This window comes from Falco peregrinus, chromosome 5 (assembly GCF_023634155.1).
Source record: "Falco peregrinus isolate bFalPer1 chromosome 5, bFalPer1.pri, whole genome shotgun sequence".
In the NCBI taxonomy this organism is placed as follows: Eukaryota; Metazoa; Chordata; class Aves; order Falconiformes; family Falconidae; genus Falco; species Falco peregrinus.
Window position 1 is genome coordinate 64,670,386 of NC_073725.1, and position 13,812 is coordinate 64,684,197.

Consider the following 13,812-nt stretch of genomic DNA (forward strand, 5'->3'; position numbering starts at 1 on the left):
TCTGTGCAGCATGTGGCTGCTCAAGGCCATGTGTAGCGCGTTTGCTCCTGCACACCTGGGCATGCACCACCTCTGGCCAGTCAGGCCGTGTAAGGCTTTTGCTACTGGACCGCCCTGGTGCTGGGGGAGAACTCGGTGTTCACGCTGCTTGCCTTTGCTGCAGCTGGGGCCGCAACCCCAACCAGCACAGTGTCTTCTGCAGATTAAATAAGCCTAATGTCTATTCTTTCATGCAAGTCTAACAACTGTAGAAGAGTGCCAACTGCAGGACAGACCTCCAGGCAACACCCTCTGTGTATCGCTGCAGTTTGGCTGCTGCTAACTGGCTCTGAACAGGGTTTTCTGACAGTTATGCTCCCACATAATAGTAGTTCACTCCATATTGTCTTTTCTTAACTTCATTCTCAGACTTTTATGTGAAACAGTATGAAATTAAGACACTTATGACACATACATCTGCTCCTTCTGTCTCGGTATGGAAGGAAGTAGGACCGGTCTGACCAACTTTGCATGTGTCCAGGCACTTACAGATTGTTTAGTTGCTTGCTGTAGTATTTTCCAGCAATTGAAGTAAAGCTGGCTGGGCATGGCACTGAATTTAAGAAGTCATGGGCTACTATCAAACATGTGCCTGCGTTTGGCCCAAGCCCCTGTGGCCCAGAAGCCTGAGGGACAGCCTTGCAGCTAGAAGCTGGAGGTGTGTGGGATGGCAGGGATGTGAGCAGCATTACTGACATCTGGTGATGAGCTGGAGGAATGGAGCAGGGGCTAGCAGGCCCCAGGGAGCACCTGTGTACAAAGGCGGTGTGCCCCCTGGGTCTCACCGGCAGAGCATGGTCCCTTAGGAGCATCAGCACCTGCTGCAGAGCGTCTGGATGGAAACAGAAGTGCAGGCAGCGTTGGAATCGTGCTCCTAACAGTGAGGTACCAGAAGCACTCCGCTCAGCACTGGCAGAGCTGCCGTAGGGCCAAAGCAGCCGCTGGCGCAAGTCCTGTGGAGCTCTGCATGGGCCTGCTCAAAGAGAGGCTGCATTGCTGCGGGGGGCTGCAGCTTGGGGCACACACTGGGGCTCCTATAGCTACGAGTCAGAGATCCTTGAGGTGCCCCCTCAGGAGGGATGACTCCAAGTGTCATGGGGCAGCCCCACAAGGCCCTTGTGTGCTGGCAGCCTGCTGAGGGAAGGGAGTTTGCCTTTGTGTGCCTCATCCAGCCCCGAGGTCCTTTGGCAAAGAACCAGCACCACCCAGCCCCACAGGGTGAAATGTGCTCAAGGCTTCCAAATGGATGACGTCTTAAAGCCAAAGCTCATGAGAGAAACTGAAAAAGACCAAATATTGAAATAAAAATGTAAAGTAGCATCACCATTTATTTCAGAACGTCTTTTTCAGAAACCAGCACAGGCAGCGACTTCAGAGCGAGGACGCTGACGGCACCGGTACAAAGCAGTAGTCACAAAGTGAGGGGAGTGAAGGGGGAGACAGAGGCATCTGTGCAGTACCAGTGAGGGGAGCAGCACTGTGCAGGGAAACATGAAACTGTTCCATTGCCCTAGGGCTGAACACGATCCCAGCGGTGGCAGAGGCCAGTGGCAGACCAGCGTGCATGAGTGACAAGACTGCACATCATAGATCTGTAATTAAGCAGTCTGATCTCTTCGGGACATGGGCTAAGCACCACGCAGGATGGGGTCTGGCCTGGGCTAGGGCAGGTCTTCTGGTGATTTTTTAAGAAGCCAGAGATGAGAAATCTACATCCACCCTGATAAGCTATTCTAAGATGCAATTAACTAGTAGATTAATTACCCTTGCTATTAAAAATGTCTCATTTCTAATATGTGTTTGCTCAGCTTCAATTTCCAGCCACTGGATCTAGTTTCACCGCCAAGTGCCACTCGGAACTGGCAACGCCAACCAAACTCTGCAGCCTGCCCCCACAGCAGCTCGGCAAGGCGCCACCATGGGCCAGCCACAGGTGCAGTGTGGCGACGGAGCTGGCGCTCAGCCTGCGCACCCGCCGTGCTTCGTGAAAGGGCACTGGCAGCCTTCCTGCCTGGGAGCCCAGGACCCAAGGACAGGCGCCTGCAACTGCATGCAGGACTCCAAGGATCAGCAATGGCACATCCAACCACCCCGCTGCAAGGCTCCCGTGCCAGGGATCACTGGCAATCTGTAACTCACTCATGGCTCTTCCCTGAACCCTATCCAATTTCTCAGCATTTTTGGAAATTCTGACCCCAGAGCAGGATGCGCCAACAGCAGAGAATCCAAAGAACTACAGTCACTGGGCTCCTGCCCCAGGTTTCTCTGTGTAAACATACGTTCCACATAATGAAAACCAAGAAGTCAATAAATATTTCTGATCTGTATTTGAAACAACAATGGATAATATTAATATTTCATAGTGGTAATGAAACACTTTATTTTCCATCAGTAATGAAGGAAGATGCTGAAGAGACACTGTTTAAGTAATAATTTTTATAATCTGTAAGAGGGTAACTTACATCCAAGAGTATTTAATTGGCTAATGAGTTCACCGAACCACTGATTTTTTTTTTTAATAACAAATCATGGCACACTGGGCAACTTAAGGTAACTGGGGGTGGGATGGGGGTGGGGTGGGGGTGTCAGGGGTGTGGAATCCAACGTCTTGTCAGTATCTAAATGTGTTCACATGGATCTCCAAGAAACTACTGAGCAGTTAGTTCAACACACATCCCAAGCAATCACAGACAAGCAGTCAAAGGATGTCCTGGGTAAATTAGTAAACACTAGAACTCAAATTAATGTTATTCAAATTAATGTCATTTGAAAGAGGTACTTTCAAATAATTTTATCTATTTTTTTTGTAAGCCTACCAGTTTGATAGAGCTAACTGGATATATATGGCATGCTTAGACTCCTGTAAGTCATTTGACACAGTTCTGCATGACATTCCAATATGAAAAATCAGCTGTGTGCTACAGTCAGTGTGATCAGTATTAACAGATTTGAAAGAACTGGATAGCTGGGAAGACTTATTCTATATAGCCATTTGACAGATGTATTTCTAGTTGTATTCTATTCACATCTCAATGCTAGAAGTTATTAGCAATCAGGGAGAAAATAAAAACAATTGCTTGTGAAATGATTGGGGTGGTGAAAAATGAATTGTTGGGATGGTAGAAGTAACACATGGCACTTGCTGAAGACAACTTGATCTGGATTGCTTGAAAGACCAGGTTCACGAAAAACCCGTTTGGCACATCTAAGTATAAGGTGCAACATATAGGAAAGAAGAATGTGGGCTTCGTTTTAAAACAGGGACAGCATCCTGGATAGCAATATGAATCTGAAAAACATTTAGAGGTTGTGACATATGCTATCTGAACACAAACCATGCTGAATGGGAGGGCATCACTGCCAAGGCTGTCCTCCTCCTGGACAATGTAAATTATCAAGTAATGTCAAATATGAATCTAAGGTTCCTGAGGCATTTGTGTAGCTCTCATACTCACACGGCTAAGAATAACTCTTACACCGTCATAGTGCAACCACATTTTGAATGCTGTGCACAGCTGTGCTCCCTTCATCTCAAAGCGATGCATTAGGATCAGTAAAGGGACAGGGAAAGTCTGTGCTTGTGGTTAAGGGTTGGGTGACAGTTTCCAGGCAGGGAATGACAGAGCTGAACAGAAACCCAGCCTGAGTAAGGAAAGAAATTACAGGGATTGTTGTTTTGAACAACACAATGAAGAGGAACAGACTAGATTGCCTATGTATTCTTAGAACACAAGAATTAAGGGGCATCAAACGAAACAAGAAGGTGACAGTCTAAAGACAAATAAGTTACCACTGCCACAAGGATACCAGGATGCTCAAACATACATGGGTCCACAAAAGTGACTGGTCAAATTTATGGAGGAAGAAAAAAAAATAAACCACTCTAGAACTGCTAAAGGTGCCCTTTTGACTCAAAAGTACCTGAAATATAATTTACAGAGCTCAGGGGTGGGGATGGACATCCTAGGTAAGAGCTTTTCCATAGCTGCTTTGTCCTTGTACCCTTCTAGATGTACCGTTGTGGTTTACTAGCCCACCTTTTATGGCACGTAATGATTTTTACTGAGGAACAGAAAAGATGAAGTAAGAATCAAGCACATATTCGAGGCTGGGAAGCCTGCAGGGAGATGCTGATGTAGCTGATCTTTCAGTTAAAGGAAGGGAATGTGTGGGATAGGCAATGCTTTGCCTGCACAGAGAGGGTCAGAGTAAGACCCAGAGGCTGCAGCTAGGATGGAAATGTCTGTCTAGAAATGGGATGAGGTGTTTTTTTTCCCCTGAGCACATCGCTTGGACAGCCACGCTGAGAATGTGGCAGTGGCCTCACATTACTTCAGCCAGTCATGAGGGTGTCTCTTGCTGACTGCCCTGCCAAAAAACCCAGGTGGATGCTGAAGCAGGAACAACAGCATGTGGCCCCGAGTTAACATGGGACAGAGTAGGAATCAGCAGCTGCCTTTGCTTATGGCAGTTGGTAAAAATGCATCAGAACCACATGCCTCTGTGCTAATAATTCCCATGCTTTCTGTCCTCAGTTGTGACCATAGCCCTCACACTCAGGACAGCTACATTTCCCTGGCATAACTCCTGTCCCAGCAAGTACATTCAATGCTGCATTACAAATTTCTCCTTTAGAAACCTAAGAAAAAGTTGCACAGCTTGTTATATTGCCAAAACATGCTCTGAAACATCAAACCTTTTTAATTCCGTCCTTGTAAATGTTTTTAAAAATCAATTGTTAATCGATTAGCATAACTGAGTGAAACTCAGCGCATTTGTTCTCAGCCTGCACTTAGCTTGAACTTTTCTGATTGTTTCAGTTCTGAAAAAAGCCTTGAGTGCCCAAAAGCTTTTCTGGTGGGTTTTTTGGATCTATTTTGTTTTCTTTTCGTGTTGTTTCCCCCCACCCCCACCCCCAATTAAATCAATGTGTAAAAGATACTCCCCTTTTCCTACTAGCCTCACATTCCTTGAAAATGGTTACTCAGTGGTATCCTTACACGCAATGAAATCATGCCCTTTTAATTTCAATGGGAACACAGATAAGATCTAGCTTATGAAGATCCGTGCCCAGGGATGGTTTGCCCCTCTCGGTCACCTTCTACTTACACTGGAATCCCAACGTAGCTCTGAAAGGAACCCTGGAAATTCACCCACAGCCCCAGCATGGGTCCTTCGTTACAACAGGTGCCTGCCTGTGCCATGGCACCTTTGTCCAAACAGTAACTGGCCATGCCAGGAGCTGGCCTGCCCACGTGTGTGGTGGCACTGCGTGTGCCTGTGCTTGCAGGAACCTCCGTCAGCCTGAGCTGCCCTCAGCACCCAAGTGCAGAGCAGACTTCAGAACTAGCAAAAGTGATCAGCAACACCTGAGGCATGGCTTTGAGTCCAACAGTTGCAAGAAACAATTACAAAATAAAGCAAACCATTAAATTCAATCCTTCCCTCTCCTTAAAGTGACACTATCTTAGTGGCTGAGTGCACATTACTGAACATAAGTTATTGCAGGTATATGGACAATGCTGGAAAGAAGAAGGACCAGAAAGCCAGCCCCACATGTACTGCTGTGCAGACTGCCTTAATACCAAAGGTATCGTAGAACCACGGAATCATTTAGGTTGTAAAAGACCTTTAAGATCATCAAGTCCAACCATTAACCCAGGCCTGCTAAATCCACCACATCCCAGGCTATGCTGCCACCAAAAGGGACAGACATTCCTTCTTCTGCTTCTCCTCCAGTCATAGACATGATCTGGCTAAAAATGAACACTCTGAAGGGGTGATTAGAATTCAGGAATATGACTCTAGGACCTGATCCCACAAACAGATCACCCTGAACAGACACATGAGCTCAGCCAGCAGGAAGGTGGTGACTTCAGGCTGGGTTCCTGCACCGCTTCAAGGGAAACGTGCTACTGATCCATGGTAGGACTGCAGGCCATTATCCAGGTATTTTAAAAGCTTTGACTCTCCAGCTCCCTTCATCCCTGTTTTGCAGATAGTCTTGGTACATCACCCTCAAGCCCACACCTCACCTCTCTGCCCATGGATGTCAAAAAGCACATTGTTAAACTTCTTTGAGATATACCATCTTTATACTGTCATAGTAGCACCTACCCATTCAGGCTGCCACAACTGGCTTCCTGACACCTTTTGTAAGCTTGTAATGTGTAAACACACTCCTATTGTATCCCATTAGCATTCATGCTGTGGTGCATCACTGCTGCAAGCACATTAGGAACAGCACACTGAACCTCAAATAGTTATTTCAAGCTTGCCACCTCAGAGCAGCATGGACCACTTGTGTAAGGTGGCGATAATTAAGGTAGTGATAACTAGGGGAGCAGACTTATGCCCTGCATCCCAACAGAGGCAGAAAAAGACAGAAGCATTGGGTTTGTCAAACTGCTTAGACTTCAGATCTGTGTGTTCCAGCATCCTGGCGCTGACATGGACATTAACAGAGGCCTTGAAACATCAGTGCACCAAGAGGAGCAACCTGCAGCACTGCCCCACAAACTTCCGCCAGCCAGCAGTTGTTTAGGTGCTCCTTGAGAAGCGGGAATGGAGCTAGCTTACAGGAAACCTTTAAATGATGGTCAGTGCTTTGATTTCTTTACAACTCTGTCATTAAGTTACCCTTTACCTTGTCTAGAGTGCAGCGCAGCCCAGGCAGAAGCATGTAGGCCTGCACTCTGCTCTGGTAGGTGCTGGCTGCTCTGCAATCAGGGGACCAGCATCCTCAGGGCACGCTTCCCCCTGGCCCCACATCACAGTCAGTGCAGGCACAAGCACTGCTGTCCTGCCCCAAGCACAAAACCAGGCAGTCCCAGACACTGTACCTGCATGAGGACTGTTTGTTTAGGAGGCCTGAGCCCACACCCATTGCACATTCCCCTATGTCTTCTGAGAAGCAGATGGATGCACAGGTCCGAGAGTGCACGTCACCATGCATGGCATGTCACATGGACGAGCTCTGTCAGGACAATCTTCAAGGCAAGGCAGAAGTACTCTGGTACGTATAGAGAAGAGCTAGAGTTTATTCCAAACACCTTTGGGCACAAACTGTAAACAACTTGACTACAGAGAGGATCCCAACAAATGCCCGGGGCACTGGAGCTGCCTAGTTCAGGTTAGAGTTTGTAGACTTGGGATAGGGAGACCGATACCCTACAACTGAAACTGATCAATGCAGCGTATTTGCTCCTTGTCCCACAAAATGGCCTAATCCCCCTATCTTGCTTTTCTTAGTGAGTATGGAGTCTGTCCTGATTAGTATGGGTAAACAGGATGCTCCAAAATAGGTGTGTGAGGCAAAGCACAAGGCTGGCTGGGGCAGGGACACAGCAACAGGTTTGGCACAGGGGGCTGAAGTGGCCTGGCAGGAGGTATGCGAGGGGAAGGGGTTAGCTGGGAAGGCACGGACGGCACCTGCAGGGATGGAACATATGCAGAGAAAGGTGCAGTAGGATTGGAACCACAGCCCTTAGTAGAGAACATCCTCGAAGCTGAGCAGCAGGAAACGGTGCAGGGCACTTGGCAGGTGCAGCTGAGACAGGACAAGAAGCAACCGGCCCTCCAGGAAGGTCCTGAGTGTGCAGCGAGCCAGGTGCTGCAAGGAGCGAGGTCTCCGTTCCAGGGAGAAAAGTGACTGGTAGAAACATGGGTATTTCTGCAGAGAGAGGAGAGGACCAGAGGCAGATAAAACTGAAAATATCACCCTGGGAGCAGAGGGAGAACCAGACATCCCTTTACCTGAGCCACCACAGTGTGTCCTCCCTATCCCTATCCCCCACACAGCACCACCCTGCAAATCTCCACTCAGCCCCTGTCCTGCCCCAAGCCCCCTCTGGCACACTGCTGCGGCAGCCCAGCTGCATGCCCTCCAGCCAACAGAATGCATTCCCTAACCTGTACGACCTCCGCTGGAACAGCTTCCACCCAGTCCTCGGAGATATGCACATGATCATAGCTGTTCATCAGGGCTTCGATGACACGTGGGCAGGTATGGCAGTACCGCAGCACCTGCACCAGGGAGAAAGCAGATGAACACCACCTTTGGGCAAGGTCCTGCAAGTCCCACTATGCCTCCAAAAAAGCTGCTCAGAACCAGCTGCGGTAAATCCAGGGGACGAATGTCCTTCCCTCACGCTGCGCCAGAAGATCAAAACCACTGATGGTGGGAAATGCCAGAGCACCACTCCTGCAAGGGGGGCAGCTGAGCCACCACCCAACACACACAGTGCACTCACATTCAGCACCACTGGGCCCCCACAGCCTCTTCTCAGATGTAGGACTAACTTAAGTGGCTGGGATGCAGATCTCCTTCAGCTGCCTCATGGCTGCAAGTAGCTTATAAGCAACCAACACTCCTGCTTTACGCCAGGCTCCTTTCCTCACATTTCCCTAGTTAGAGCGCGAGTTGTTCTGGGGCAAGGACTAACACCCATTTTGCATGCAGCAAGGCTAAGGCATACTGCATCTCTGCCAAGGGCTGCACAGGGGTCTCGGGGATGTGTTGAGCCTGTTTGGCAGGGGACTGCACTGACCCTGTATCTGTGCTGTGTGCAATGGGTGGCTGAAGAGGTACTGTGCCCACGCCAGCTGCTACACAGAGCCCCAGGAAGACATCGCGCATATTTTGTGCAACACATCTCCAGTGTGTACCACATCCAAGCTGGTGCTGTGTATCCTACACCACCAGTGTGGCCTTCGGAGCACACCCCACCCATGCATAGCTGCGCAGAGGCAGATCCCGCCCCGGCTCTTGGCTCCCACTCCCTACGGCCCAGGCCAGCAGTAGCTGTCAGAGTCTATCCCGGCTGTAGGAGTGATCCTCATTATCTGGCGTTAATAGGAGATTAATTAGTGTTAATTGTTGATTTTCCTGTATTTTCCCAAAGGGGAGAGCAATCTGCTGATCTCCAGGCTGGGTAATTATTGCACTGCTCAGGAATTAAGACAGGAAATTAACCCTTTGTGTGCTGGTGCCTTGCAGAGACAGTATGAGCTGGAGGGTATACCCCAAAGAGGAAACACATCCCCTGACAGGAAAAGGGCCAACACTTTCCAGGGCAAGTGATTAGGGAAACTGGGTAAGTATTGTCCACACAGCTTAGCAGGCAGAAGCAGGAGAGTTCTACAGGAGAACATACCCCAGGAAAAAACCTCAGGGAATCCCTTACCAGTAACACCAGTTCCCCTTCCCCCAGCCACTGGGAAGAGACAGGCAGGACAGCAAGCTGGCTGGCACAGAACAAGCCCTGCTGTGACAGAAACATCACTGGGGCCCTGATGTTGACAGCCTTCCCTTCCCACCATGCATAGCTGTGAGCACCGCACCTTGAGGAGGGAGCCAGGCCAGATGCGGATGGCACCGTGGTTGAGCAGGGCTCGCACCACAAGCTCTGGCTGGTGCTCCAGCTTGTAGGCAGTTGCTTGCAGGATATTGTGCAGTGCTGTGTTGCCGCTGTAGTTCATGACATTGACGTTTGCACCCCGGGACAGCAGTAACTCTGCTATTTGAGAATTGGCATTCTTGCAGGCCAGGTGAAGTGGGTGCTGACGGTCCCTGTCTGCAGCATTGATGTTAGCACCACTCTCCACCAGCAGCTGGCAGACCTGGTAGTAGCGGTCCATGTCCTGAGGCTGATGGGGCTGAGCACAGGCAGAGTTCAGTGGTGTCTGCCCCTCCTCATTCTCTGCCTCCAGCTCAGCCCCGTGGCGCAGAAGCAGCTGGACGTGGTCTGTTAGGCCATACCGTGCTGCTACATGCAGCACTGTGTCATCCTCCTCCTCTGTCCGACTGTTGACGCTGGCGCCATGCTGCAGCAGCTGCTGGACACACCTATGTAGGCCAAGATAACTCAGTGACAGGCTCTCCTCTCCAGCTCCCATACTACTTCCCACCCCCATGCCTGTACCATCCCACAGTTTTCACTTTTCCTGAGTCCAAAAAATCACTGCCAAAAATCCTCTTGTGCCCTGGAGCAGTGGTTATAAGCCAGGATGACTGGTGAGCAGAGATACCATCATCCTAATTCTAGCTAACTCTCCACACATCTTTAATAAAGTGTCATCACACCCAAAGCCTGCCCCCATACCCCCATGGAGGCCTGTCTGCACAAGCAGGCAGCGAGATGGCAGCACTAAGCTCAGCTGCATCAGCTGAGGACTAGAGCTTGCAGTTGTCTGTGGGATTTCAGAGGTGACCCTCGTGCAGGAACAGGCAGCAAGGCCACCCCAATCAGCAGCCATTGCTGCAGCCACCAGCCCAGCTGCAGGGATGAGTAGGGACCCTTCTACACAGGGTGAGGCTTGGGGATGGGGAGGCCCACTGTGCCCCTGGGGAAAACTCACTCGATGGAGTCTGGGCTCTTGCAGAGGTGCAGAGGCTTGTAGCCATCCTCAGAGACGGCCTCGGGGTCAGCACCAAAGCTGAGCAGCAGGCGCACACAGTCCACGCTGGCTGCTGCACAAGCCTCGTGCAGGGCAGTCTTACCCCCTGGTGCGAAGTTGACAGCTGCCCCCCTGAGCAGCAGGAGCCGCAGGCAGTCTGTGTAGCCCCGGCTGGCTGTGATGTGCAGTGGCGTGGTGAGCTCCTGCTCATAGCTCAGAGACCACAGTCCTACAGGGAAAGAGAGGTCAGGGAGCCATGTCCAGCCACACTGCACAAAAACACTGGGCCCAGAGCTGCCCTTTCCCCCAGGGTACCTGTGGTACACCCCCACCCTGAGAGACTCGGGTACCCCCTCAAGGGACTGCCAATTCCTTCTCTGCCACGTCGCTGCCTTTGGACCATCTCAAAGCAAAGATCTGGGGATGACTCTGCACAGCCGTGATGACGGAAGCTCTAAGGAGCAGGAGCCCTGGGCAGGGGCTGCTCCCAGACAGTGCAGCTCAGTCAGGCAGCACAGGGTTTCTGTTGACAGGAGTGCAGCGGATGAAGGGGCTGGGGCACAGGCAGGGCTGAAAGCAGCAAGGTGGCTGGCAAGAGCACCATGCATGAAGCACCACAAATACAAGGAACCAGGCAGTAAAAAAAAAAGAGGGGCTGAAGCAGGCTGCCACGTACAAGGGACTCAGACAAGCCCTGACCATGGTGCAGACAAACAAGCTTCAGCAGAGAGGGACATCTAGGGCCTAGGAGAGAGCAAGGGGCTGAAACCTGCCAAATGTCAAAGATGCTGACCTTGCTGGAAGCATTGCTGAACTGGTGTGGTCTGCAGGCAAACACCCTGCAGCTGTTACAGGAAAAGGGCTCCTTAAATCACACTTGTTGCTGCCTACCCAGGCTGGACTAGAGGACTACATCCCAGACTGCATGACATGTTCGACATTACATCCCTCTCACCTCTTTCTCGCAGAAGCAGCACATGATCAACTTTATTTCCCAGGGCTAGTTTCAAACTAGATCATCTCAAGGACCTGAGACAGGGCTGTGACAATTCCTTGCCCAGCACAGGCCACAGGGAGAACCAGCAGCTCAGAACAGGCTGCAGACAGAAAAGGCACACAGAGCCAGGCTACAGGGCCAGTCACAGAAGGAGTACAGCCGAGGGCTTGCATCTCCCTTGCCCAGTGGGAGAACTCAAGCAGTTCCCAAGCACTTGCACAACCCCTCTAGAAGGGGCAGGTGCCCTGGACACCTCTCACGCTCCCACACATACCCTCCCGCAAGCAGCACAGAAGAGCCTACCCACACCCCGGTGCTCTCACCCCCATCCCCGCTCCTCTGTAACCCAAATAGCACCCATGACACAATCCCAGCAGCAGCAATGCCACGCAGCATAAGCAAAAGGCTCTGAGCCCCTCTTCAGCTGGGCCACGCCACCTGCCCACTGCCTCCCTGCATACTCAGCCGGCGGAGGTTGAAGCGGTAGTTTTTCCACTCTTCCAGGTCGCTGGTGTCAAACACAGTGTTGGGACTCAGGTTATTCTGAGGGTCACTGAGGATCTCTGCCACAACCCCCCGGTCCCCTGTCAGCAGGGCCTGCCAGTAAGCCTGGGGAGGGCCATCCACCTTCCGTGTGCAAATGGGCTCCTGACTCTTATCTCCTCTACCTGTGATGCTACCCATGACGCAGCACCCAGACCCTGCACAGAAGCCAGAGCAGGACCTGCTGCTGCCTCGCTGGCCAGGCTCTGATCCAATGGGTCCAGCCCCACCAGCGCCCCACACTCCCTCTGTGGGCTGCCTGCCTGCTCCAGCATGCTCCACAGGGAGGGAGAACATGCCGTGTCGCTGTTTGGCCCAGGCTGGGTACAGCTCAGGTCTCGGCTTTTCTATTCTGGGAAACCTTGTGACCAAATGTTGGATCAAGAGGCCAGTAAGGACACTCCTCTCAGGCAGCAGTCACTGGCTGTGAAGGGAAAGCACCTCAGCAGGGCAGCCTGAAGGGTAGAAATGAACCCAGGACATCGCTAAGACAAGAGAGAGAGAAGCAGTCTCATGCCCAGCTACCCTGCTGTCACCCAGCTGCTGCCCAGATCACAGCAGCACACTTTGGTCCAGCCCTTGGCTCCTTGCATGTCTCCAGCACTGCACCCCCTTGACACTTAGGCAGGTTCTTAAACAAGCCACTGGACAGCTCTTTTTAATCAAAGCTCAAAGCCAAAGGACAGGTAGAAATAGGTACAAGGATGGGAAATGGTGCATTACAAGTGAAGTAAAAATGTAGAAGGTAATTATCCTTTAGACCCCTTCCTCTGCTCCTCCTTGAAATTCAGCCTGGCAGAGAGCTCCTGCATGGTTTAATACTCCCTTTCCCATCCTCTGACAGTCTCCCTACTTGGGGTTCCCCACTGCTGTCCTTTCACCGGAGATGGCATTTTCCCCTCTCCCCACTTAGTTGTATAAACACACCCTGCCTGTACTTTGGTTACAGAACAGCACACGTTTCTCACACTTCATCAGCATGGTGTGCATTTTGTTCAGACTGTATGTTCTAAAGAACACATCAAACTGCATGGAGGACTACTAGTGTTTAGTTTAATTTTTTGTCACAGAACTATTCAGATTATGCAGCTAAAAACAAGTGAATTGACCCCAATGGACCACAAGCAACAATTACCTGGGGGACCAGAGAAGAGTGTAAGATAGGGAACTTTACCCTTCTCAGTAATGAAAATAAATGACCAAGTTCTATACTGACAGCCTCCAGCATGCTTTATCTGTGCAGACCTCACCACTTTGTCTAGCTAAAATGTAGTGTGTGAAAGGGTAAAAAGAGGGAAGCACCTGGAAGACTTTCTCACCTGATGGGATCCTCTATTCCCTCAAAGATAAAAGCAGGTATCCCATGAGAGCCTGAGGTTCCCTAATCACAACAACATCGCCAGGGAGGCGAAATGCTGTGTGAGTTAGTGTCAGTAACACCATACAATTTACATTCCTCTGGGCTTCTTAAAATATCAATAGGGATGACTTGGGAAAGACCAGGTCACTAGAATCCGCTTTGAAGGTCACTGGCTGGGTAAGTTTCAAGAAACTGTCCCTACAGACCAGTGAGATACATAACCAAAGCCTTAGGCAGCATGAAGGTTTGCTTTGGGTTTTGTTCTGTACCCTTACCTGATAAACCTGGCAGCACATTTTTGGTTTGTGTTTGATGAATGATCTTGTTCAATTGGGTTTTTCATACCTTGAAACTTGGGTGACAAGAGCAATTTCTGCGTAAAGTTGTTTTACACCAGCTGTTCTGTTTTCTTTGGGGGACAAATCTTTACAAGCAGACTGACTTGCTGTTCAAGCATCTGGCAGCCCAGCACAAG

The 13,812-nt window shown here is 50.4% G+C and overlaps 1 protein-coding gene across 1 annotated transcript in view; it reads right to left on the reverse strand.

The window, feature by feature from the left end:
* Window positions 1–1,608: 1,608 nt before the first annotated feature.
* Window positions 1,609–13,812, reverse strand: part of ASB10 (ankyrin repeat and SOCS box containing 10) — a 28,534-nt gene continuing 16,330 nt past the window's right edge. Inside the window, exons 5-8 of the mRNA XM_055803986.1 lie at window positions 10,399–10,666; window positions 9,382–9,886; window positions 7,951–8,064; window positions 1,609–7,711 (exon numbers count right to left, since the gene is read on the reverse strand). Of these exons, the coding sequence (XP_055659961.1) occupies window positions 7,526–7,711; window positions 7,951–8,064; window positions 9,382–9,886; window positions 10,399–10,666 (1,073 nt within the window). The 3' untranslated portion in view covers window positions 1,609–7,525. The remainder of the gene's footprint in view (window positions 7,712–7,950; window positions 8,065–9,381; window positions 9,887–10,398; window positions 10,667–13,812) is intronic.